The 27,199-nt window shown below is 36.7% G+C and overlaps 2 protein-coding genes across 8 annotated transcripts in view; one reads left to right on the top strand and one right to left on the bottom strand.

The window, feature by feature from the left end:
- Positions 1–9,281, top strand: part of B3GAT2 (beta-1,3-glucuronyltransferase 2) — a 94,437-nt gene extending 85,156 nt beyond the window's left edge. The window contains exons 3-4 of the mRNA XM_069070735.1: positions 8,809–8,957; positions 9,048–9,281. Of these exons, the coding sequence (XP_068926836.1) occupies positions 8,809–8,957; positions 9,048–9,134 (236 nt within the window). The 3' untranslated portion in view covers positions 9,135–9,281. The remainder of the gene's footprint in view (positions 1–8,808; positions 8,958–9,047) is intronic.
- Positions 9,282–9,619: 338 nt separating this feature from the next.
- SMAP1 (small ArfGAP 1) overlaps positions 9,620–27,199 on the bottom strand; it is a 242,915-nt gene continuing 225,335 nt past the window's right edge. For all 7 annotated transcript variants that reach the window (XM_069070730.1, XM_069070732.1, XM_069070734.1 and 4 more), the window contains 4 exons: positions 22,042–22,172; positions 15,655–15,823; positions 14,382–14,710; positions 9,620–10,584 (listed from right to left, as the gene is read on the bottom strand). In XM_069070730.1, coding sequence (XP_068926831.1) covers positions 10,450–10,584; positions 14,382–14,710; positions 15,655–15,823; positions 22,042–22,172 — 764 coding nt within the window. In that variant the 3' untranslated portion in view covers positions 9,620–10,449. The remainder of the gene's footprint in view (positions 10,585–14,381; positions 14,711–15,654; positions 15,824–22,041; positions 22,173–27,199) is intronic.

Here is a 27,199-nt window from a genome sequence, read left to right as displayed (position 1 = left end):
TGTGTGTGTGTGTGTGTGTGTGTGTGTGTGTGTGTGTGTGTGTGTGTTCCTCTTGTAAGTTTCTAGATGGGGAGAGAAAAGGGTATATAATTACTCAGTGGCAAAGTAATAAAACTCACTCACTCAACTCGGCTTTCAAAAGGTACTTCCATAATGAATTGGAAGGGGCCTTGGAGGCTGTACGATCATAACTATAATAAAAGCATTTATATATATATATATACACACATATCCTTAAAGGTTTACAAAGCACCTTAGATGGATACAGCATTTATTATTTACTGTGTGATAGGCATGGTGCTAAGCAGTACAAAACCAAGAACAAGACAGTCCCTACTCTCAACAGTCTACATTTTAATAAGAGAAGTCAAAGCTTAATGTTGGGGAGGAAGACAAAGGGGGCGGTCAGGCAGCAATAAATGGAGGTGGAGCAGCATGGCTGGGCCTTCTCATGATATCTAATGGTTTCAGTTCAGGGACTTACCATTACTGGTCATTCCCAAGGGAACAGGCAGCTGATATGGTGGTGGAACAGGCCCCTGTGGCCTCATAGAATCAACTCATATGAGTTGTTTAGAAATGTAAGGAATCTCAAGAGGTCATCAAGGGCAAACTTTCCATTTTACAATTGAAGAGACTGAGGCTCAGCAAGATTATAATAACTTACCCAAGGTAATAAGTAGCAGTTAGAAATGAATGAAATAAAAAGCGTTTATTAAATGCTTACCATGTACCAGGCATTAAATGCTGAGGGCACAAATACAAAAAGCAAGACAGTTTTTGCCCTTAAGGAATTACTTTCTAATAAGAGTGGGGGCCAAGGAAGAGTATTTTGGCCAGAGAAGCCACAGGGATGGTAAGTAGAGTAATAGGGCAATTGAATATCATCTCTGTGAATGGTAGTGTTTATTTGATCAATGTTCCCATGGCTAGAGGTAGAAAGTTGGAAGAGGTAACAAAAAAGAGTACATGCCATTCATCATGGCATGAAGATAGCCAGGGAGAAGTGTAGTGGGTCTAGGTCAGGCTTGATATGGTAAATTATTTTTTTTTTTAAGCAATTGGGGTTAAGTAACTTGCTCAAGTTTACATGGCCAGTTATTTCTGGGTGTGGTGCTAAGTATCTGAGCCCAGATTCGATTCCCAGGTCATCCCAACACTGGGGCTAGTGCTCTTACTCACTGATCCACCTGGCCGCCCCTGATATGGTAAATTATTACCAATCAAAGTCCTGGACCCAAGGAAAGGGAGATGGAATGCCAGGTCAGAGGTGGAAGAGGTAGAGAACAATTTGGTGGGTTTATATTTGAACCCAGGTCCTCTGACCTCAAATTCATTGCTGTTTGCCTCCAGCAGCTTAGTTTTAGTGAGTGATTATTCTGTATAGAGATCAGAAAGAATATTTAGTAGAATATTATCTTTCTTGCATTCAGGTTATAAAGGTACCATTACCACAAGCTGCTTTAGGACATAAAAATTTATATATAAATATATTAAAATATCCATAATACATTTTTTGCTTTTTTTGGATAGGCAATTGGGGTCAAGTGACTTGCCCAAGGTCACATAGCTAGTGTGTGTGTGTGTGTGTGTGTGTGTGTGTGTGTGTGTGTGAAGTGTCTGAGGCTGGATTTGAACTCAGGTCCTTCTGACTCCGGGGCCGGTACTAATAAAAATTATTCTAATGAACAGAATTTACTTTAAAAAAAAAAAGAGGCAATCTGTAATGGCAGGTAGGAGAGAAATGTCTATTGCCAGCTCAGGGAAAGTAGATACAGATGTGTTAAACTACTTGGAATACATTGAGGTGATTGATAAGTGTTGTTGGTAGAATCTTAACTGTTGGCTAAATGAGAGTAGGGAAAAGTGAAGTGAGCTACTGCACCAGTTCCCTTTGTGAATCCCTCATTGTGGGGCCATACTGTGATCCCTGTGCTCTGGTGAACTTTCCCTTAAGCAGTGGGCTATCATAATGAAGTCAAGAAATACAAACTACAGACATCATGATATGGAAAAAGAAATGACTTGGGATCAGACTTAGATATGCTCTGCCACTTGATATTTAGCCTATCTGGGCCTCAGTTTCCTCATTTTAAAATATAGAGTTTAGAATTGTGATCTAATGATTATTTCATGTTTTCTACAACTGCTTAGAGCAGTGAATCTGACCCTGTTTTTATAATGCCTCAGTGTATCTCCAGATGCCTCAAAGGTTATAAAATTTCTGGGCCCTCTCCTCTAAAAAAGTTTCTTTTAATTCACACTTTGAAAAAAATACATCATTTGAGGATAAGAAATTGTCATTTGTGTCATTCAGAAAATAGTTGTCTAAGAAGTACATTGAATATCAATGTCCAATCAGCTAGGAACTCAATCCTCATTTTTTCAAAGAAAGCACAGAGAAACACTTAGGCTATTGACTCAGCAGACTGGCACCGTAAATCACAGGATGCCAGGAGAAGCATCTGAGGGCTTGGCCTAATTAGCCATAGCTGGCTCTTGACAAGCAGCATTGCAGTGCTTCCTTTAAAGACCTTATTCAGAATGAAATAGACAAAAATGACTGAGGTAGATGCTCCAAAAGCATGTCTTATTTACTTTTGATTAGAAAATGGATAAAATTGGGTGAAGATTTATGAAGGTAAAAGGATTTTTTTTTTCTGACTAACCTTGCTACCCATGAATTCATTTAATGGCAGATTCCCCTTTTCTTCCTTAGCAGATGATGCCCAAGAATACTTCACAGCTAAAGAATGACTGTTTTCAGTCTGTCAGACTCCTTTAATTGCACACCCAGCATAGACCTCTGTCTTAACAGTTGGAAGAACTTTCTTTGAGTACTTTTTAAGAAAAAGAAAGGAAAACGTTCCAAACTATCTTAGCAAGTCACATAGGTGAATGTAGGAAATCTTAGGAGAGAATGAGGGAAATTTGATGAAAATGACCACATATTACTTTCATGCTAACCTCCAACAAACTGGGGTCCTATTTTTCTTTTCTTTTTTTTTTAAGCAATTGGGGTTAAGTAACTTGCCCAAAGTTACATGGCCAGATTTTTGGGTGGGTGTGTTAAGTATCTGAGGCCAGAATTGATCCTGGGTCTTCCCAACTCTGGGGCCGGTGCTCTTACTACACCACCTAGCTGCCCCATGGGGTCCTATTTTTCTTGAAAGGAGAATGTAGAAATACATTCACTAGCTTGAAGACAACATGAAAAGCACAGACAGCATGTCAAATATCGTTCATTGGTTCTGAGAAAATATCACTACTGGAAACAACATGACAGAGGATTGTCTGTTCCATAGCAATAATGTCATAAATTGGAGATGCTTTCAGGGTGGTCAGATTTAGACTATAAAAGCTTCAAAATTGTCTTTGTGGAGACCTGGAGTTTTAGTAAGAAATCCCAGGAGTGGCCTGGGTTGGTTGTATGTGCTGTTTAACAGGCTTTTTGGAAGCCCAAACCATGAGGCTCCCTGACATTTGCAGCTGGTGAGCAGTCAGTGGACAACTGGGCAGGAGAGGGAGGAGTGTGAAAATCAATCAGCTAGATGCTTCTTTGATGTGAATGGTCTGCTCCTGGTGAAAACTTTACCCTTTCTCTGAACTTTTGTTATAAAGTGTTTATGTTATAAGGGGCAACTTAAATTGTAAATCTCAGTTTCCTCATCTGTAAAAAGGAGATGATGATTGTAGTGCTTATCACAGGGCCTTTGTGAGGAATAAATGAGATGTGTGCAAATGCCCTATGTAACTTATTATAACTAATAATTAGCATTAATAGTATTTTAAGATTTGCAAAGCATTTTCCAGATATCTCATTTTAGTCTTACAACTCCATGAGGTAGGTGCTATTATTATCATTTTACAGATGAGGAAAGTAAGGCAGACAGAAATTAAATGATTTGCCCAGTAAATGTCTAAGGCTGGATTTGAACTCAGTCCTTCTTGCCTCTAGGCCAACCAAGTGGCACAGTGGATAGAATGCTGGACCTAAAGTCAGAAAGACTCATCTTCTTGAGTTCAAATGTGGCCTCAGACACAGGGCTGTGTGACCCTGGGCAAGTCACTTAACCCTGTTTGCCTCAGTTCCTCATCTCTAAAATGAGCTGGAGAAGGAAATGGCAAACCACTTCAGTATTTTTTTCAAGAAAACTCCCAAATGGGTCACAGATTCAGACATGACTAAAACAACTGAACAACTTCCTGTTTCTAGGCCTAGCCCTCTATTCACTGTGCCAGTTATCTCTTGTCATAATTAACTAGTGAGGACTTATTCCACGAGGAACAGACAATGTGGGCATAAGTTCTTTTCTGTGGATTGGACCAAGGGCATCACCACATCTTTGAGGTCTGTTTATTATGTATTTGTAGTATTATTGCAAAATGATGTTAATTTAACTTGATGTGTGGTATGGCTGTATACTATCATCCTCATTAAAAAGTAGAATGACTGTTGACAAGCACAGAGAGCATCATTTTGTTATCAGCCTTTGGTTGCTCTAGAGCAGGTATGCACCACCTGCAGCTCACCAAAGGATTTCCTCTACAAAGGAGGTTTTCCTCTACTTTTTTCACAGGCCACCAGAAATCCTTTGGCATGGCGCAAGTGGCCCAAGGGCCTTAAGTGGCCCATGAGTCACAGGTTGTACAGGCTTGCTCTAGAGTCTAGACCTATGGTCTAGAGTCCAACCAAGGGTTGGGAACTTGTGGCCTAGAGGCCACATGTGGCCCTCTAGGTTCTCAAGTGCAGCTCTTTGACTGAATCCAAACGTCAAAGAATCCCCTTCATAAAAGAATTTGTTTTATGAAACTTGGACTCAGAAGGCCACACCCAAGGACCTAGAAGATCTACATGTGGCTTCAAGGCCGCAGGTTCCCTTCCCTTCCCCTGGCTCTAGACCACTGCATGGTGATTGGCTGGGTCTCTAGCTTTGTACTGTGAGGGCCATACCAATGATCTGCTGCCTCAGTTGCTTACAATGTTTAGAGCAAGTTCAAGTGGTTATACCAGAAGTGTATTGTATTCCAAGTGAGAATACTCCAGTTCAGATCTGAGCTATATCACTAATTTAGCCCTGTGACCTTGGGCAAGTCACAGTGCTAGCTGCCTACCTATCACAAAGAGCCCTTACAAAGGCAAATGAGAAAGTGCTTTGTAAAAATGTCGATTCAGTTTGACAAATATTGATAAAATGTGCCTGCTATTTGCAAGGTATTGTGTTCTCAGTGCTCCTAGAGATATACTAAAATACTTTGTATTTCTCATACAGGTCTTTTTCATATCTTTCCATAAAGGATTTACCCCAAATACTAAAGATCTTCCTCTGGTTCATTTAATATTTTGTTGATATCAATGAAACACATATGCCATGTTAGCCTGACAAACATGACCAGTCCACCTCCTTTTCCTGACATATATAGGTCATGGATGATGTCTTTTATTATATACCTTGGGCTGTGAGTCATGCCTACTACAGCCAGCATACATCTTTCTATTGTCTTTTGGGCCATCTTAAGTTTTAATTATTTTGAATTGTGACCATCTGGGGGGAAGACCTGGGTTCAAGTCCTGACTCAGACGCTTATTGGCTATATGATCACAGGTAAGTTTACTTTCAGCCTCAGTTTCCTTATCTGCAAAACAAGAATAATAGCACTTCATGGAGTTGCGGTGAGGATCTGATAACATGTAAAATGTTTTGCAAGTCTTTAAAACACTATATAAATTATTGTCATTTTTAGACTGTAGTGTTCATGAGGGAATTTATAAAAATGAAAAAGTGACCCTCAAGCCGCTTAGAATCTCATTGTAGTACAAATGTAAGTTTACTACTGAAGAATCTGGAACTCTAGTCCTCTTAGGAAGCCATCTACTTCAGGTTTTCCATTTGTCAAAGTGACTAATACTGACTCACCACCAGTTAGAGTAATCTTTATTCTCTTAAATCAGATTTTTTTTTGGGGGGAGGGAGATTTAAGAGTGGGAGGGTAGATTAGATCTTTAAAGTCTCTTCCAATTTTATGAGTCTCTGATGTAATCAGAAAGGAAAAGTAAGAACACTAGCAAGAAAACTTCTATTTATAGACACATTTTGTAGGATAAAATCTTGATTAATTGGTTCTCAACTAATAGGGGCTTCTTTTTGTCTTCCTGTTTCTTTCCTTCCTCCCTTTTTCTTTCTTCCAACATTTCCAAGTTATGGTTATCTCAGCACACCTCTCTGAGTGTTGTGATTGTGGGCAAGCCACCAAACCAATCAATGCTTTGATTTCCACATTGGGAAAACAGGAATGATATCTGCAATATTTCACACACTTTGTGAGCAAAGCACTTTATAAAGCTTAAACTCTTGAAATAAGTTGTCATTACTATTCTAAAGTTCCACTATGGTACAGAATTGGTGTTTACAATGATGGCCTTAATCTTCAAGGAAAAGGTTTATGTAGACTATACTGAGGCAAAAAAGTGGACAAATGTGTTTTTAAAGTCTCTATAGTACGATCTTCCTCTGATACCTCAGGTAACAAGAAGTTAGCTGGTATCTCTCCCCCAGCCTTTGCCTCAACAATTGAGATTTTATTTCATTTTGCATGGAGATTTGACAATGACTCATTGGTAACGGGGAGAAGGGTCATTGTTACCAAAGCTAAACGCAGTTAGGGTGCTGGCTTGCTCCCCATGGTATAGTCCATACTATACTTGGAGAGGTGGAATGAACTGATTTGCTTACTCCAGACTTAGAGGTGACATCTATCAGACCCATCCAATTGTTTGTCCTAAGGCCCCAGGTGTGATTTTCTTCACTCCTTTACTGTGTTCCCTAAGTATTTGCTTGCTTTTATTCACTTTTATAACATTGATGATGCAGATGTTGCTTTAGAAGCATCTTCCAAGTCTTTTATTCACAAGTTTTTGTCCCTTCCAAATAAACTGAAATCTTGAGAAATTCTAAAACAGAGTCATCAGGGGATACTTACTTGAATGCAAACGTTGGATGCTTGTTCTCATTGTAACTTTTCTTCTAAGAGTTGTCAAATATATAAGCCATATGCTTCTCCTGAACCCCTCATCTTACAGATGAGAAAACTGAGACCCATAGAAGTCAAAAGTCATTTTCTTTGTCTGCCTAGCACTAATGGAGAATATGGGCACTACAGAGAAAGAGAACAGTGATACTGGCTAGGCAATTGGGTTATCATGAGAGTAGATCATTCTCACTGTATATTATCTCATCTCCCATCTTCTACTGTTCTGGGTACATTTTTGTACTGCCTGCTGACTGCTCCACTGTGGACAGTGCAGAAAAAGGTTCATTAAGTTAGTGTAGGTCACTAATGTGGAAATGTTTAATGACTGTATAACCTGCCTTAGATTGCTTGCCATCTTGGGGAGGGGAGAGGAAGAAAAAAATTTGGAACTCAAAATCTTTTAAGAGTGATTTGTTGAAAACTATCTTTACATGTAATTGGAAAAAATAAAATTAAGTGGGAGAAAAAGTATATTAAGAAGGTCGTTACTCAGTGTGTTAGATATCACAAAAGTTATCCGTTTCCTGATTGTTAAATAGTTTTACCTCTCAGTGTATGCCTTTTTCCCCCCTTTCAACTTTATGTTGAACCGGATGGCATGAGAGAAGGGAAGCATGGAATTTCTAACAGTGCTGACTAATTTCTAATTGTTTAAGTACTTGGTAGGATGCTTTATAAAGCACTTGAATAAGTGGGCCTTCAAAATGTTCCATTTTTGTTTGAATTATACTGATTCATTTGAGTTGGAGATGGCACTGCATAGTAAGTATTAATGGATTCTTTGAGAACTCTGGTTTTCATTGTATAACTGTTCCACTGTGTGATAAATTACAATATAATGTTATTCAAAAAAGGTGAAAAAAATTCATCTTGACATTTCCTTCCAGCTCTAAAGTCCTATGACCAGAAACAAGCATGAACTTGTATGATCTTTCCATTTTACACATTAAACTTTTCTCAAAGTTAGGGCTAGTTAGGCAGAAATCTATATGGACATGAACTTAATACTATTTTAATCTTTAGATTTTTTTTCCTTTCAGCATAGTAGTTCTTTGGTTTTTATCAAAATAAGTACTAATTTTGATGCAGAGTACACAGTAAAATGATAGATCATACTGATAGGGATTTCAGGTTTCATCAGCTGATGAATTCACTTGCTGTCCCCATGAGGCTGGGCATAAAAATTGTGAATCTAGAACCAAAAGGAAACTTAGAGAACATCAGAAGTGACTTGCCCAAGGCCACACAACTATTAAATGGTTGATGTGGAGTTTGACCCCAGGTTCTCCTGACTCTATCCTCTATACCACACTTTCACTCAGATATCTAGCCAGATTTTTAAAAGTTGAGATGTCCTCACCTCTTCTGGAAGCTGACGTCATAATAGAACAATTCAGGACACTGTTGGTTTTTATTTATTTTTAGAGAGTTTTGGGAAGCCGGAATGGATTTGCATTCCTGTTTGTACCCTGTACTTTATTTAAGAGATGGGTCCAGAAAGATTTCTTAAAGTGAAATAAGACTATGAAAATTCTGTGTGTATACAAAGGAAGATGAGATAGACATGAGATACAGGTTTACACTCACAATGAATCTCTGAGTTAGTGTCTCTCTGTGGCTAAGTTCACAGAGAAAGGGCTAGGAATTGGGTTCTGGATCAAGTGGTAGTAAAGACTGGGTTTTTTTGTTGTTGTTTTTTTCTAACCAAGTTAGATGGATAAAAATCCAAGTACTCCAGTTTTTTTTTTCTTTAAAACCTTTTTACTTTTCACAAAGGGTTTGCTGTGAGCCTTCAAGTGATCTTGTCCAATCCAAAAGCTGTATTTAAGCGCCGTGGGTCCCAGCCAGGGATGCAAGAATCTGATTTTCTAAAACAGATAACAACAGTTGAGGAACTGGAACCAAAAGCAAACAACTGCACCAAGGTATTCATTCATTTTATCAGTGTTGCTTAACTTTGAATCTAATTGCAATTAGGGGCCCTACCCTAAACTAACATTTTTCTTTTCCCTTAGGTTCTGGTATGGCACACTCGAACAGAAAAGGTCAATCTAGCTAATGAGCCAAAGTACCACCTGGACACTGTTAAAATTGAGGTCTAACCTGAAGAGGGAAACGGGGCTTGCATGACCATGACGGACAGATGGCTGGGGCAAATGATGCCTCCTAAAGCTTAGCCTGCAAAAGCATTCAGGTATTGCTCACTCTTCTACAGTGCAACAGCCCTGATTTTCATCTGATGGACATCCGTGTAAACAAATCAGATGGTGTAAAAATGGATGGTTTGTCTTCCTTCGGTTTGCATGTTTCCCCTCACTATTTCAGTTAGATACATTCACCTGAAAGATCTATATATCATCAAGAGAAAATGATGCTTCAAGGGAACATTTCCAACTACTTGCTTTTTATGTAGCTTTTTTTTCTTGCTTCTTTTCCTCCTCCTTCCCCCTAACATCTTAATTGGTGAAACTGAACAGGTTTTTAGGAACAAATGAGAGATAGTGCTGTTCCTGACCTCTCAGCACTAAGTGGTTCCTTCAAGATCAGTGGCAAAATATAGCTAAGGAAATAAAACCCACAAGAAAGGTTGATGGATTCATCTGTTTAATATAGGGAAATAACATTTTGTCAATACTAGGCACCATAAAATGTAAACACAATTACTGTCATAAACCTGGATATACCTTCAAGGATTAAAAGTACTATTTTGTAGATACCCTGTATGCATCTAGTGCAAGGAGTGCTCTGCAGCTTAGCACTATGTACACAAGAAGTGATCCCAATTACAGAAGACTCAGAGAAGAGACTTGGGATTTCTTTATTCTTTGAACAGATTAAATTTTGTGGTAACATCCAGGTTTATCTTCCTTTCACTAACCATGTTCCCTGTTAAGCACACCATAACAACATCACAGTGAAATGAATGATGAAATAAAAGAATTTTGATACACTAGAAAACAGTGCTCAGTGATACATTTACATTCTATTTATATGATTAAACATCTGTTCATAGAGTACCTTTCTACAGGATTACTGGCTAATTTGGGGGCAGGGTTTATACTGTTAGAGGCATTACTAACATGATAACTACTTCCCTTATATGCAAACAGTAGACCTATAATCTTATTGAGAATAAAACTGATTATGGAAATTGACTAAGCAGCTTCTCCAAGAATATAGTTTATGAAATCATGTGAAGTATGAAAAAAGCTGCCAGTGACATCAATATGGATTCTCAACCTGCTTTTTACCACATCAAATTTAATCAATAGAGACCAACAAAGTCAGTCAGTTAATTCTTAATATGAACAACTGGGGGAGAAAAAGAATCTGTACATGAATAAACAGGGGAACTAGATGCATTTATCAAGGAATGTCAGGTGGTGATAATTCTGGATGAAACTCCTATTGCAGTTTTCATTTCCACAGCTGTGTGCTGAGAGTCTGACCCGATGAGCTTCCAGACCATCCTGCTGTTGTATTAGGGGGCTGGCCAAAACCCACAGCACTGCTAGCACTGGTGATGTTCATTCCAGCCATTTGCTGATTCATCTGTGAAACACAAAAGTGGTTTTGGTAATTAAGGAGAAAGGAAATATCAAGTACACACTCCTTGGCAACTTCCGTATTACACTGTCATAACATATGTTATGCTTTCCCCCCAAATTTGTTGAGTGTAGCCTAGAATAAGTTTTACAGGGGTAACCAATATTCAGGCCAATGAAAAGTGTAAAAATAATCATGTGTAAGGAGTATGTGCTAATGTTGATCTGAGTGGTTTTTACTGCCAATAACAGACACTGAAAAGTTTTAGCATCAGATTAAATATGAAAAATAAGGCCTACTTAGATTCAAGAGAAGCAGAGTTGAAAAGGAAGGCACACGTGTTTTAAACATATTCACATCATACAGACTTCTAAAGAATTTTAGACTAGATACAAAGGGAAAGTCACCAAAAAAGATTCATTAATAAACAAGACAATCTCTAGCATGAGTCCTAAATAAAACCAAATCTAAAACTTGAGAAGTTTCACATGGTCAGAAAAGAATAGTCTAGACTGCTGCTTTGGAATGGGAAAAAAAGAAATATTAGCAGTCTGAGTACTCCCACTTACTTGCTAGATAGAAAATATGCAAATATTCAGATTTGGGTAAAGGCAATTCAAAACTCGATTACAGACTACATTTGTACGTATGGGCCTGTATCAACTTTTACATCAATGTGAGCAGCTGAAGCACTTTTTACTCATGTGCTGAAACAAACTTAATAAGTATGTGTTCTGTGATAATCCCCAAGCCAATTTACCTCTAATGAGAGTTCTACGGACATGGTTCTTTTGGATATTCTTGTGTTTAGGGGTTGCTTAGCTTGAGCTTCTGGATCCAATTTCTGATCATAAACAATATAACATGTATTTTTTTTTAATGCAACCCACAGAATGTAGCCATAAAAACTCAAATAGTATAGTAGCAATGTATTCAATAGGAAATTTTCAAATTTCAGAGATGAAATGAGTCATATATTCTAGTAATTCAAACATTTAGAAAGCTAGATGCTTCTAAATTATGTCTATTATACTGAAACTGCATGACACAGGTATTATATAATTTCCTCTCCAAATTTTTGCCTTTAATGAACTGTTAAGTGACTTTTTCAAAGATTAAAATAGGGTATCTGCAAATATCCCCCAAAACAAAGATTTGATCATAAAAGATATGTCTGACAAAGTCCTAATGAAAAAGAAAGATTTTTAGATTTGCCTAACATTTACTTGACTCATATATATGTCATGGTGTATATGATCCTTGAATATTAAGACAAATCTTGTCCAAATGGGGGTGTGTGTAGCAGGTAGAACTGTTACTTGCCACATTATTTCAACTACTACTAATAGCAAACCTCATGCCTGATGGCAATAGTCACTGGAGGGTATCTCTGCCATCTGTCAGTAGTATAGAGGGGTGTATGCATGAAAGCAAAAGCTTGGCTTCTAAGCAGCTGGGAAGAGATGAGCTTTATTGTGATCCTAGTTTGAAGCCTGCATTTTTATACAGAAAACTTCAAGTCAACCTTATACAGTTGGCTGGATTATATCCTGGAACATATCTCAAAATCGACAAGCAATAATGTCAGCTCGTATCCTATAAAGCAGGTCCAACAGTTAATGAGAGCAATCCATTCCCCTCTTCTTCAGTGAAGGGACAGGTGTGATAAAACCCTTTATATGCATCTTCTACTAATGGCTGTTTTGAGCACCTCGCCCTCTCAGGATAGATGGCAAGTGGGGTAACTCAGATTTAATCAAGAAAAATTCTAAGAAGCTCTACTCTAAAATTACTGTCCTTGTGTACCACCGAGTCAAGAATAAAATACTCATCTGGCCAAAAATGCTGCATCTAATCCTCAGTGAATAGACTATCTACTCTGATGGCTACATATGTCTGTCTGGTTGTGGTTTCTTGAGATCCCTTGAAGACAGGGATTTATGTCATGGACATATTCCAAAAACATTAAGTTAAAATATTATATCCTTGAATCTCCTAACTAGCAAACTAATAAATTTAGGTTTATGCTCACTTCTCATATTTAGCAAATCTTTAAAGATTAATATTCACCAAGTAGTAAAATGTAAGTAAATATAACAAAAGCGCAACTTTCTGGGTCTTACTGCTTTTATGCCCCCTTTTCTCCTCTCTGGCTAGAACTGGAAGCTCTCACATGCATCCTTAAAGAAGGGCTCCAGAGGAGATCCTGGCAGCCATAGACTGGTGAGTCTCCTGTCCAAACCCAGCAAAGGTGCTGTAACCTATTAACCAAGTCAAAGGTCACAAAATATATCAACTTTGGGGGTGGGCCAAAAAACGAAGCAGTAAGCTACCAAGGAATTGAGAGTTGTATTTTGTCATCAACAGAGAGCTGACTTTTTAAAAAACAAGGGGATTAATGAGAACTTCTTTGGATGGAAACATATTTACAATAGTGGATATTGTTCCCCAGGAATTAGTGTTGAAACTAGGTTCATGTAACATTTCCACAAATTATCTCGAAGGGAGAATGAGTGCACAATATATCATTTTAAAAATTTGTAGATGACACCAAGACTTAACAGGTTGAAAAATCTCATGTGATTATATGAAAAGGGGAAGATGAGCTTTAATGTGTGAAATACAGTGATAAATGCATTTCAGAGGAAAAAATACCTATAGTTGGATGGATGAGGACTTCAAATAATTATGGCCTAGGAAAAAGGGAGTTGCCATATACAGTATCCCTGTATCAATTAACTACTGAGACCAGTTAAAAAACCCAACCCCCCATTCTGGGCAATACCAGGAAGAATATTAGAAAAAGAAAATGACATACTACTTTTTGTAAGAATCAGTGGTGTGTCTACACCTAGAATACAGCATTCTGGTTAGCCACATTTGAAAAATAACAAAATAGAGCTAGAGGACGTTTAGAAATGGGCAAAGGGCAGGGATTTTCTTATGAGGCTGCAATGAAAAAGTTAGATTTAGTCTAAAAATATGGACTTACATGTAAAAATCTATAACTATAGAATGGGCATGAGCTTATTTACCCAATACTAGAATTAGAGAATACTCTATGTAATCATTTTAATAGAAGAGGAAATGCTATTTAAGATACATTTGGAATAGGTTATCCAATGTGGTAGAATAAGTGGAAAATTCATGAATGAATGGTCTATCATAATTTGCACACTGAAGAAAAATTTTTGTTTAGCTTGATAACATCCCACAGAGAACACCAGACCTGACCTCGTTTGACTTTTCACATGTTTGTGATTTGACCATAATAATATTTCCCTAACATCTGAACATTTTAAAAGATTTTAAAATCAATTAGGGAAAAAGCTCAAGAATTTATTAAAACTTTTGTTCCTATGGTACAAAATCCAAGAAAAGTGCTTTCTTTTGTATTACAAATTCTGCTCTTGGACATTGTAATAGGTTTATATTAAACATTCAAGTACATATCACATGCCTATATAGTTCAAACATTCAAGTATATATCACATGCCTATATATTTCAGGCACTATGATAGAAATGGGGGATAGATAGTTCCCATTACAAACTGTGTCACAGTGCTAATTTTTTAACATCTAGAATCATCAGCAGATACTGAATCCATGCTGACAACATGTTAATACCCCAAATAGGTTTCTAAACTCACTTGCTTTGTTAGCACTGAAATATTAAAACATCACCCATGGCTAAATAGCATCTCTTTCATAGAAGTGCATTTAACTAGGAATTAAACTAAAATAACATAGATAAATGTGTTCTCTTTAGTTTGGAGAAAGGCTGAAAAACAAAAGCCTCATACCTGAGAGAGGTTCCATGGGGGCTGCTGAGCTTGCTGGATACCAAACTTATTCTGTGCTGCTCCCATTTGTCCTACCATTCCTCCTTGGGATCCAACCACATTTGGAGGAAGTGGCATCACACCAGTTTGTGCATTTCCCACAAACCCATTGGGCATAGCCATGCCAACCATCATGCTTGCATTTTGTCCCATGACGGGTACTGATTGTCCCATCATATTTCCCATGATTCCAGTCGCTGCAGGCACAGGTACTCCCATGGATGGAAAGCCTTGAAACTGAGTTGGTGCTTGTGAGGTAAATGGCATAGTTGAAGGGCCCATAAACATACCTATGTTACAGGTGAAAAAAAGAAAAGGAATCTAAACACTCTGCTTCCACTTATAACTCCAGTCACCCTTCTATTATCCTTCTGTGGACTATGTACACTTGTTTATTTTGTTTATCTCTAACAGGAAAAATTGTAATGCCAGTCTAGTTTGATTTTACTAGTTATTTCAGCACACTTCTGAGATGGCCACCTCCCTATCAGCTTACACAAATGAATTAGCATTACTGTGAGCAAAACCCCAAGCACAGAATTCATTCACTAACCCCCAAACAAATGATTTGGGATTATCTGCTATTTAAGATTACTTGTAACACTGTTCCTCTTCAGTTGTATAAATAAATAAGAGTTGACTATACTTTGGCTTTGATGGATAGCTTTTAGAGTCAAATTTCCCAGTACACTTTCCACTTAAATAGGGAATAAGTTCCACTGTTTTAGAGGAAATTGCCTGAAATACACTCAAGTGTGTATACAATAAAATTTATAGTTCTGGTTTCATTACAATGATGATGATTTTAAAGTGTTCAAGCAGTCCTGGAACACATATGAAATTCAGCTTGTCTTTTGTTTACATGCAGAGACTATTCCTTCTTGTACACAGTCATAACCTTCATGCAAATCAGACTTTATCAATCCAAGATAATTCATTTTCTAGAAGCTTGTGAAACTGTATTAAGTGATATGTGAACAGCTTGTTAATTCTAAATGAATAAAATTTTTGAATCCTATACTTGCCCTTTAATTTAATGCTGTTTTCATTTCAGTTTCTTAGCTGTGCAAATTGCAAGAGTAAACGCATCCATCTCATATCTAAATAATAGAGGACATATACAACTGATATTACACTGATGAATTTCTAAGCACTTATATCTAAAACCTGCATCGAGTACAATGTGCATATATGGAACAGAAACCTTTGGAAAATGGCTTTGAAAATTAACAACCTGGAGCACTTGGTTGCTGAATGGTCCCTGTCCCATACAGGGAAAGGATGGAGTCTTTGGACAGTTGCTTCTTTGCTGATTCTTCAGATTTTGCAGTTGGCTCAGTGAACAGATCCAGATCCGAAGAGCCGGCAGTTAAAGTGGCAGCTACTGGTACTGTGGGGGGCCCCTGAAAACACGAACATCAAAAGAGGCAGCTGAAAAAACTTAAGGGAAGTTTTATAAACTAAACTACAGCTCACTATGGTTTAATGGAGGCTCAAAATCCATACATAAACAAGTTACAAAATTATTTAGGAATGAAATAACTGAGGATAATTCACAAACCCACACAAATAAAAGACAGAGTTTCAGGATTTCTTCATTCAGTAATGCTGTCGGGCTATCTTACCTAATCACCAGAATCTAGTCTTCTGAGTCTCCAGTGTGTGTCTGCTACACATATTGTCTAGCAGTGGCTGTTGTCTGTACCAGAAAAGGGCAGGGAAAAAGGTGCTTAGAGTTTCCCATTCCTTCTTCCCCTTCTTAACAGCCACTTTTAAGATGTGCTATCCCTTGGTATCTCTAAACCTAGGGTGTAGTGCTGTAGTTGGTTCAATACATGAGCAAAGAGTCCTTTGTTTTCTCCACAATCTACATAAAATCTTAAACCTAAATTTAGATTCACATTTTGCCACAGTATTATATTATCTATAAATTGCTTCCAATGTATTCAGAAACTGTGATCAGCCTAATTACTCCTTGAATATTTTGTACAGCTTTTATGAGAAAGATAAATGGCAAGTCAAGATGATATAAATTTAGTCCATATAATATAATATAACATAACATAATATAATATAATATAATATAACATAGTCCATGAGGGTGGGGGTGATTTCATTTTTGTTAACTTTGTCTACAGTATTTCGAATACTGCAGGTGCTTAATAAATGTTTGCTTAAACTGAACTTTTAGGGTATACTCTGAGATTACCGAAATTCACATCTATGTCACATCAAAAATAAGTGATACAAATTGAGAAAGATGGTCCCTATAGCACAGCACAATCTCCAGTTATCAAAGATTACATTTGGTGCGCTCTTGATTTACTAAGGAAGGAGAATAGATCAAATACAATTTAGAGCTAAAAAAAAAAAGATTAAATGGACATGGATACAATGATTAATTTGACTAACCAAAATAATTAATGCCCCAAACAAAACACTGTGGTTAATCAAGGTTTTAATTAATTGAAAAATATTTTCTTGGGGCGGCTAAGTGGCACAGTGAATAGAGCACAAGCCCTGGAGTCAGGAGGACCTGGGTTCAGATCCGGCCTCAGACACTTAACACACACACAAAAATTAACTGTGTGACCTTGGGCAAGTCACTTAACCCAACTGCCGTCCAAAAAGCAAAAAAAAAATTTTTTTCTGGAATTTGCTAAAAAACTTCATAATATTATAAGGTACATCAACAGTATGAAGAACAGTATTCTTATTTGTTGTCCCATACCACTTAAAAACATTTAGTCCTTTCTTCAACAGGTGAAACTTAAATGAACATTTTATATATAAAACTTTTAACAACATAAGCAGTGGCACAGAGGCAAAGTCTCAGTCAACCTGAGACCAGGAATCACATATGACCCTGGCAAGTCATCTGACCTTTTAGCACCACCAGGTGGTAATTCTTAAGCTGCATTTTTGTACTGCTAAAGGGAACTCGATGGGAGTTCCTGACATGAATGAAATCACAGGTCCAAACCAAAAAACAATTACTAGTATCCCAGCTATACAAAAAACAAATATTAACTCCTACTGATGTTTCACTGTGGTGTTCAAGCAACCCTGAATCTTAGAATCCTGAGTAACACCAAGCTCTGGAGGAAAAGGCCAGTGAGACAGTTGCATACAGAGACTAAGATCATTAGGTCATAGTAACTCTTATGGGCAATTTTCTAAATTATGGAATGGTTCTGATCTGTATTAGTAGAGGGATATCCACACCAATAAAAATGCAGATTGCTGAAGCTTTAAAGTATAAAAGCAAGCTAAAGTCTTTGCTACTTTGTGAAAATACAGGCCCTTCCCATAATTGTCAAACAGTATTTTTTTCTCTCCAAACAATGACTGAAACCTTACAACTATTCAATCCATAAGAAGGTAGTAAATGCCTAGTATGTGCCAGGTCCTGTGCAGGGCAATGGGGACATAAATATAATAAATGAAGGGCAGGTATATGCTGTAGAAATGCCTTCAACCCATCATCATGTAGCTGTGCTTTTTTTTCAAAGAAACCCTAGAGATAATACTATACAAAACCTCTTGGGCTCCTGTGGAGAAAAATGTGAAAGTAACTATTGGTTAAACATTTGTAGCAGAAGAATTGTCCTCTTTTTCACTAGGCTGAAAGGTTCACAATTATTTCTTTCAAGCAGTGGCTAAACTTAGTCATTTTTCCAAGGAAATAATTAACAAACACACACACACACACACACACACACACACACACACCACTTCCATCAACTTCTGTTAGCTGGGAGAAACTAAAGGGGTACAAAAAATAAACTGAGTAATTACATGTATGCTTTGTTTCCTCTCTCTCTCCTACATCTTCTAGCTTTTTTTATTCTGTTGAAAATGTTGTAAATATTAATTAAGTTGCTAAGATTCTTCTACAAGTTAAAAAAAAATGAGGAAGGGATAGAAGCGAAGTCTATTTAAGTATATCTCTATAACTGAAAAATCCAAAAACTTTATACCCATGACATGAAAGAGGACATTACAACCAGGGCAGTCCAGATATTTTAAAAAGTAATTCAAGCAATAAGACTTTTTAAGGGATATTTTTTAATTCCCCTTATAGGCTAATTATTATCTTTAACATTTTTAAATGAGACATGAAATATTATATATTACAAAGGCCTCTGAATATCATTAAAACCCCTGAAATCAATGCTACCAACGAATTTGAAATATTGCCAAACAACTTCACCTAAGTTTGTGTCTGGGGAGTAATTCTTGGTTCTGTTTGGGTTAGCTGAGTTTTATCATTTATTTTACTCATCAACATCAGAAATTTCCTTGTGACACTGCAGTCTCCATATTTTTTCAAGTTGTGTTAACTAGATACAAAATCATGTCAAAACTCTGGCATGAGTAAGGGATTAATTACTCTAGAGCTCTCACTGGAACACTTCTCATTTCAATAGCTTGTAAATATAATGTATGTTTTCTCTGCTGACAATGAGTAGTAGCCTCCCTCACATGGACTGAATCTTAACATAGCTAAATCAAATAACATGCTTCAGTGAGCACTGAAATATCCAAGTCCTTTTTTGGTGACCTATTCATCACATGAAAAAGTGCCAGATAAAGAAGTGTCCTCAATGAGTGTATCACATGTGTGCTTGGGGCAGCAATGCTTCTCTTACCAAAAGGGCAGCTTTCTTCTGGGTTCTAGTGGTTGAGCAAACAAGCTTAGAGCACTGTGGCCATTCTAGTCTGTGGGATTTGTGGGGGGTCATGGGAAGACTGTTTCCAGTTTCTATGAATCAAAGGTTTGGATATAAGTAGTTCTAGAATTACCAATATTAAGGTGCTATAGCTCCCTGATAGTTTCTCCCAAAATGTACTTAACCAGTCACATGCTGGGAGCTTCCTCAGGACACCAAATTATAAAGTAATCCAACCAGATTCTTCCCTGGGTGGAGGCAGAGAAATCTTGTACTTTGTTCTAACTAAACAGGAGAGTGCAACAGAGTGACTTGAACTATGGAAGGCCTTTGTGATTTCTGTCAGAGAAATCTATGATGACTGGATCCTATGTAAGGGGCAGTCAGAGCACATTTTAATATTTTTAAAAAATAAATGTACATATGCATATAGCAGACAATTACATAATTGTGTTACAGTAAATTTCGTGTTACAGTAAAGATTCAAAGCATCCAGTGCAGAGTAACAAAAGGGGTGCAAAATTTCCAGAATTGTCCTGGATCTAAGTGGGATCTCAATGCTAAAAGTATCATAAGCTCAAGCTCTAAAATGTAAACTTAGAAAAGCTTATAAATGAATCTCGGTAACTGCAAGGAAAAATCATTTGAATTGACCAATTTCAAAGGTTTCAGAGGTTCAAGTGTCATCATTAATTTCATTTAGAAGGCACTATTTAAAAACATACCTTAATAAGTTATACTTGAATCTATTTTTGACTGCCATTTAATAAAGATTATACACCTTGAAAATGGCTGGAATTTTTACACACAGAAGTTTATACGCTAGCACTCCCCAAGTCAATATAAGTGCAAGTTATATATACACACACACACACACACACACACACACACACACATATATATATATATACTTTAGATTGAAAAACAATTTGTAACAAAAGAAAAGCAGGCCAATTAAAAATATTTTCTGTCCAGTATGTTGAAGATCAGTAGATAGACTATATTAAACATCTTCTCTTAAAAAAAAATGCTGAAAAGAATGTTCCTCTGCCCAGAGGCTCCTTTCACAAGTTTCAGTCTTGATGGTTTAATTACTGGTTTAGATACAAAGCAGACACTGTACATGGCACACTGGAGGCTAACATAGTAGAGGTAATTCCGAGAGCTACTACTGCAAAGCGACCTGAGCAACCCAAAGGAATCCAAAGAAGCCTGGTAAATGCAACAGCCTCACCAGAATGCCAGAGCAAATAAATTGCTTTTCATGCTCAGATTGTTGAATATCCCAAATCTCTCTTTGGAAAGCCATAATACTGGAGTGGCATCAATTATTTATTATTTTGTGCACACTCATTTCTGCACAAACAAAAGGTAAATGATTTAGCAGTCATCATCAAATAAACTACATAACTGCTAAGTTTTTAAATATTTTTTAAGTTTTAAAGGGACACAGACATAAAATCAAAAGGTACCTTTCCACAAAACAGATTCTTCCAAAGCAATAAAATGCTAACAATAATGAGTTTTAAAGATTATTTCAGATAAATCTCTTTTCAAATATGCTAGCACCTAAGCTTCTAATGAGAATGACTTATTTTCTGATGATTTAGTATAAAGTTGAGATAGTTTTCTTATTAAGATTTCTGTCCAAATAAATCAGACGTGGCACAAAATTTCACCTTCTATTCAAAAAGAAATTACTGGTGGTCATGTGGCATAGTGGAAAGAGGATTTGGAATCAGAACCTAGGTAAAATTCTGCCTCTGCCACTTGTTATCTGTATGATCTTAAGCAAGCCATTTAACCTCTGTGGGTCTCAGTTTCCCTCTTCTATAAAATGAGTTAGATGGTCTCTAACATCTGTCTCTTCCAGCCTGAAATCTATGTTTTATGATTATACACAACACATACATTTTAGTGAAAATAATTTTGTTGCCTATTTTGGAGGAAATTAAGAGTTTAAAATGAAACTCAAAATAACTCAAATGGTGTATTTTTCTTGATGGCAGAATAGGTCTTTAAAATGTGCATATTTCCACTTTAGAAATTCCATTAAGGTGATTTTTAAATCCTGCATTACCAAATCCAAATTATTTCACCATTAATATAAATGTCTCCATACAAAATAGTTTGACACAAGTATTTTAAAAAATGAGCAAGATTAGTATAATAGAAATGAAATTTGTTTTTTAAGTTGTAAGCCTCCTTAAGGAGGTTGTCCTTGGAATTTGACTGGGCTGGGGGACAAGGGCCTGGACCACTGGCATGGCTTTCCTGTTAAATGAGACACAAGAAGGCCCAGTCAGCTACTCCCCTGCAGTGGGGATTCCACTAAACTTGTCACTGGTGCCTATGAAGGCAGAGAAGGGCTGGTCTATTTTACAGAGTTATCCTTTTAAAATTTCTAATTGCAAATAAATTTATTTTGTATTGATTTTTATACTCAGTGAACATTAACATTCATTTTGTTCTAGTCCTGGGCCTGAATTATTAGATTGGCCAGGACCATAAAACAACCAAAAAACCAGAACAAAACAAAACAAAGAACCAACCTCCAAACACCTTCTTAACAGGGGGCTGGGGGTGGGGCCTGTGGACCTGGAGGATGGGAGGAGGGATGGAGATACATTTTCTCAAACAGGAGATTAACCTCTTTTTTGTTTTTGTGTGTGCATGAATGTATTTGTTAATGATTGTTACATTGATCATTTTTTAAAATGAATTTTTAAATTTATAAACAAACAAATAGGATATGACACGTAGAATAACACCAAACAACATCTCAAGGAAAAGTTCACAATCTACTTAAGAGGAACTTCAGGCTTTGAACTCTACTCTGGAACTGCACTTTGCTTAAAGGACAAGAATTTTTCAGCTTATCAGTTTTTTCAGAAGTACTGGGGGAAAAACAAGCATTGACTGTTCAAAATTATATTCTTCCAACATACCTGGGCTGGGGGTATGACTGTTGCTGGTAAAGGATTAGAGATCATTGGGCCAAAGATATCCAGGTCATCATTCAGGGTAGTGGTGATGGTGGTAGTACTGCCATTTGTCACAGGCGCTTCAGGAGGGCCATCTTTAAAAAAAAGGGGGGTTATAGATTCACATTTTAAAGTAAAAAAAAAAATCTTTAAAATTACAAATGACTGACATTGATATTGCCTTTTAAAATTCTCAATATATTTTTTAAAAAGAACATTTTAAAGTTCTAAAATCACCTAGGCCCCAATTTGCATGTTCCCCAGTAAAAAAAAAAAAACTAAAGAGATCTGAAAACAAACAAAAACAACTTAACACAGTACTTCCTTTGTAAGCTTTCTGAAAATTCTGAGAAGAAAACACTTTGTTTTGTTTTTCAGCACAGCTGCTTCTGGTGAATGAAGTACTGTTAAAGAAGCAAATTTCTAATCAGGGACTAGGGACTACTTTTCAGGGTATTTAGCACTACACTAGTGGGCTTCAGACTGTGATTTCAACTTTCCTGTGTAACTTCTCAATCTGCCCTCCTCTTCTAAAACTGTAGTACCCCCCAGCCTTTATATACCCTCTGAAATCACAACAGCATGGTGGGCTGGGGAGGCTGAACAGGCAGGCAGATTCGAGAACAGAGGAAGGTCACAGCACAGGCTGGCCCCTGCACAGAGATCTGGCTGATTTTGCCACTACACAAAACAGCTGCTGGGGAGAGCTTCAGAGTTCCAATTCCACCATCTACTTGGAACTCTCTCACAGTGCCCAGATTGAGACGACAGCTCTAAACTAATAGAGATTCTGTTTTTTCAAGTATAACTGAAATCTGGCATCTGCTTATTTCCCATTCATTTCACACATTTGCAATTCACGATAGCCCTTCACTATTACAAATGAATGAGGCTTCACAATAAAATAATTTAAATATGCAATTTGCAAAATATAGCCTGTTAGACCTAAATTAAGTTAATTGGAAAGACTACCCATCTGCACTTATTTCCAAAGCATTTTTCTGTACTACCATATTACCAAAATTATAATTTTATAAAAAAAAACAAAAAACAAAAACAAAGACTTTAATACATGTAGTTACCATATATCTATCAAGAGTTATGGGCTATTTGGACATAAAGCAATCAAAGAAAATTTCTCTAGAATTATTACTAATTTCAGAAGTTATACACCATGAAGGATTTAACAGAGAATGAGAATAGAGTCTTTCAATTAACAATTAAAATAATCAGAATATAAGACTTATACATGATACGAATGCAAACTTCTTTTTAAACTAGTATCTGGAAAATATATCAAAAGTCAAAATGAAAAACCTAATTTTTATCTACATCAAATCCCTTTCAAATGACAATAATAATCTTGATATCAGAACTCCATTAATACATATTTTACATAATAATAGCTAGCATTTATATAGTGCTTTAAGGTTTGCAAAGGGCTTTACATACATGATTTCATTTGATCCTCACAATACCCCTGAAGCAGATGCTATTATCTCATTTTACAAATGGAGAAACTGAGGCAAAGAAAGATTAAAAAGTCTTGCCTATGCTTATAAGTGTCTAAGCCCGAATCCAACTCTACACAGTGGCTAGAGTTCAAGACTTTAAGCCAGAAAGACTTTATTTCAAATTCTCCCCCAGACATTTACTAGCTGTGTGACCCTTGGCAAGTCACTTAAACACTGTGAGCCTTGGTTTATTCACCTGTAAAATGCAGTTGATAATAATAGTACCTACCTCATAGATTGTTTTGAGGATCAAATGAGATAGCATATACAAGGTGCTTTCTCTTTTTTTTGCCTTTTGGAGGGCAATTGGGGTTAAGTAACTTATCCAAGGTTACATGGCTAGTTTTTTTTGTGTGGGTGTTAAAAGTGTCTGAGGCCAGAACCGAACTTGTGTGCTCCTGACTCCAGGGCCAGTGCTTTACTCACTGCGCCACCTAGCCACCCCTAAATCCTAAAGTGGTATTTTAAATTTTTACCTCTATTCTACTCTGCAAATCAAAGAAGGTTAAACCAGGAAAAAAACAAAGTAAAAAAAAAAGCTTATTAACAAACAGCTTATTAACTTCATATTTAGAAACAATAAAGAATCTCAATAATTCAAAAGTTTAATCTATCTTAGGGCAGATTATCACTCCTTAGAACTTCAATTTGCCTTTTACAAATAGTCTAAGTACCAGAAATTTAAAGAGTCTGTTTTAAAGAGTAGGCTGTGCTCTATCTCAGAACATAACTGAATGTGCAGCAAACAGATTCATAATATCATGTCCATTACCTCACACAGCATCTGTGAGTGTTTTTATTCTGTCTACGACTTTGCATCCTTCACATTTGGGAAAATAAGTGTAAAAAGGATAAGCCAGACCTTTTGAAATCTATTCCTATTTTTTGTCCTTAATTATATGACCTTAAGCTAGTTGTGATTCCTATTTGCATGACAGCTTCTCAATTTCTATGCTGTTTGGCTTAATACTTGTTTATAATGTCATGAGAGTTTCTCAGGAGAAAATTGTCAACAAGCAAGATATTGTGATCTTTCTGGCACGTATAGGCTGTATATATGATGACAGTAAAGCCAGGATAAATAGGGTGGGAGACCATTCACAACATTTGTTCAAAGCTTTCACTAATGGCCCATATTAGACCCCAAACAGCACTATATATAGAGATAAAAGCAATGCACTAGGATTTGGATTTTGCCACTAACTGGATGTTTATAACTGAGGTAAGTTACATAAGCTTTCTGTGCCTCAGTTATATCATCTGTAAAGTTCAATATAACAAATTGATTAAGCATCGACTAATGTACAAGATGTTGTGCTATGTGGCCCGGAATACAATGAGAAAAGTCACTGGTCATTCTGTAATCCTGATTACTTACATGGCTCTTTCAAAGATCAAATGAAATAATGCATTTAAAGGCCTCTGTCAGTGTTCAAGCTTTCTACATGCAAGATAATAATGCAGAGTTAAAAGATATTTGATGGTGAAATACAGAGTATGCTTTAAAATCTCATCTCACAAACTTCAAATCTTATTTCAACCTCACAAGGAGTGAGGGGGTACAGGAGAAGATATATCTTTCATTTGGCAAATGAGAGAAAGTCTTGTATCCTTTTGATTCTGTATATTTAAATACTAAGGGTAGATGAGAATGACAGGGAATAAAAATGGGCAGGAAGGAAAAGATGGAACAATACTTAGTTTACTATTCAGACCTTGCCCTTAACTGCACTGACAAATTATGTATCAGACAAAGAAGATAAAGATAAGTAAGCTTGCAGATAAGCAAGAGATGGCTCTGTAGCAGAAAGCTGCTGCTTTACCATTCTAGCAGGCCTTCAAGGACTCTGAAAAACACATCCATGACAGAGAATGATCAAGAATCATCAAGGTCTTTCTTAAGTTTTAATGGCATGCTAATAAGATTTGTTTTTGTGACTTTTCTTTGATAGTCAACTCATGAAAGAGACAAAGAAATGCAGGCCAGCACATTCACAAGATGAAATACCTGCTAAATGAAAATTAAACTCTAATAATTGGTTTGTTTGTTTTTTTAAACAGCCACCTCATATTTCAAAATATAAATGTTCTTGGGAAAAAAAGGAAATGCCCTTACTGTTCATTAAAACATTCTTTGAACTCTTTACTTCTGAACACACATAAAAATTAAGCCAGTTTCCATATACAATTGTCTCTCATATCCAATCTGGATATTCCATGGGGGCAATGACCACTTACTTCCATACAACTAAAGCACAGGACCCTATAAAATCAGATAACTGGATATGGCTATTGGGGTAGCCAATGGCCTCAAAAATACCTAAAGCAAACCTGGTCAATTTTCAGTGGGCTGAAGTAGGTACTTACTTAAATAAAGTACTTAGGACTCTGCCCTTTTTATCTCAAAGCTCTATGAAATACCTATCTTACCACCACTCCCCCTCCTCCAAGCTGCTCTTCATAATGTTTCTGTTCTCCCTAGACATTTCTGGTCACCCTTTCAATTACTACCTTTTCCAACTGAGATTATTCTGATATTCCTAGATAAAACTCTACCCTCACTGCCAATGTCATTCTAACAATCGTAAATCCTGATTCTGCCACCATTAGCTTTCCTTGTTCTTAAACTAAGTACCAGACCACTTTACATCTTTAAATACATTTTTCTCCTTCAGAATGAACTCTTTTCCCTTCTCATATTGACTTTATCTTGTCATATAGTATTATGTTCAACTTGAAATCCCAGCCTGTGCTAAGTAGAAGAATTCTCTGAGTGGGACAAATATAACTATACAAATAATCATTATGGAAGAAGCATTTAGGGACAATAAAAACTTCTGGGATTATAAGCTTTGAGTTCAGATAAGAAGGATAAATAAGCTCTTGCCCAAGTAATAACCATTTTTACTATATATTTTGGCCTTTCTAACTCGGCAAAGCTTTCAAAAGAAGCCAAAAAGCATTTATTAAACACTTAATATATGCCAGGCACTGTGCCCAAAGTCTCACAAGTAGTTTTAAATGGGCTTCAATTGTCATTTTATTGTGTTTATCACAAGCAAAATTACTTCACATCTACAAGGCTAAAAGCTTTATTACAAAGTGTGTAGATATTTCACTTGTTTTTGAATTGCCTTCATCTTTTCCATATTCTTTATTTCGGGAGGGTTGAATGGAAGAAGGTAGAAATTGGGGAGGTGTTCCTATTATTTATGCAAAATACATGATATATATCTCATAAATTAAATTGATTATAGCTGTGCCTAATTACATAGAAAGAAATAATTCAGCAGTGGATTACTGATTATTAGTCTGTTCACTAAAGGGAACAGAAGCAGGGATAATAAAAAAAAATCACGTGTAAAGTCATTCAAAATTTCTCTATGCCTGACCCAATCAATATCCACCCAGCTCAAGTGTGGAGGATAAGAAAGGTCACCCAATATCCTTTGGTGACAGTAAAGACACTGCTGAGATGCAAATCTGGGAAAAAGCTAGATTATCGCGTGTAGTTTAGAGGTGTCCCCATGTCACATGAACAGTACTTGTAAAAATCATTAGGTATCCTTCCATCATGCTTAATACAAAGGACTGAAAATTGAGTGTAA

This window comes from Petaurus breviceps, unplaced genomic scaffold, assembly GCF_028583685.1.
Source record: "Petaurus breviceps papuanus isolate PSGF00001 unplaced genomic scaffold, PetGlider_PUasm1.0 90822, whole genome shotgun sequence".
Classification (NCBI taxonomy): domain Eukaryota; kingdom Metazoa; phylum Chordata; class Mammalia; order Diprotodontia; family Petauridae; genus Petaurus; species Petaurus breviceps.
This window is presented reverse-complemented; position numbering and strand designations above follow the sequence as displayed.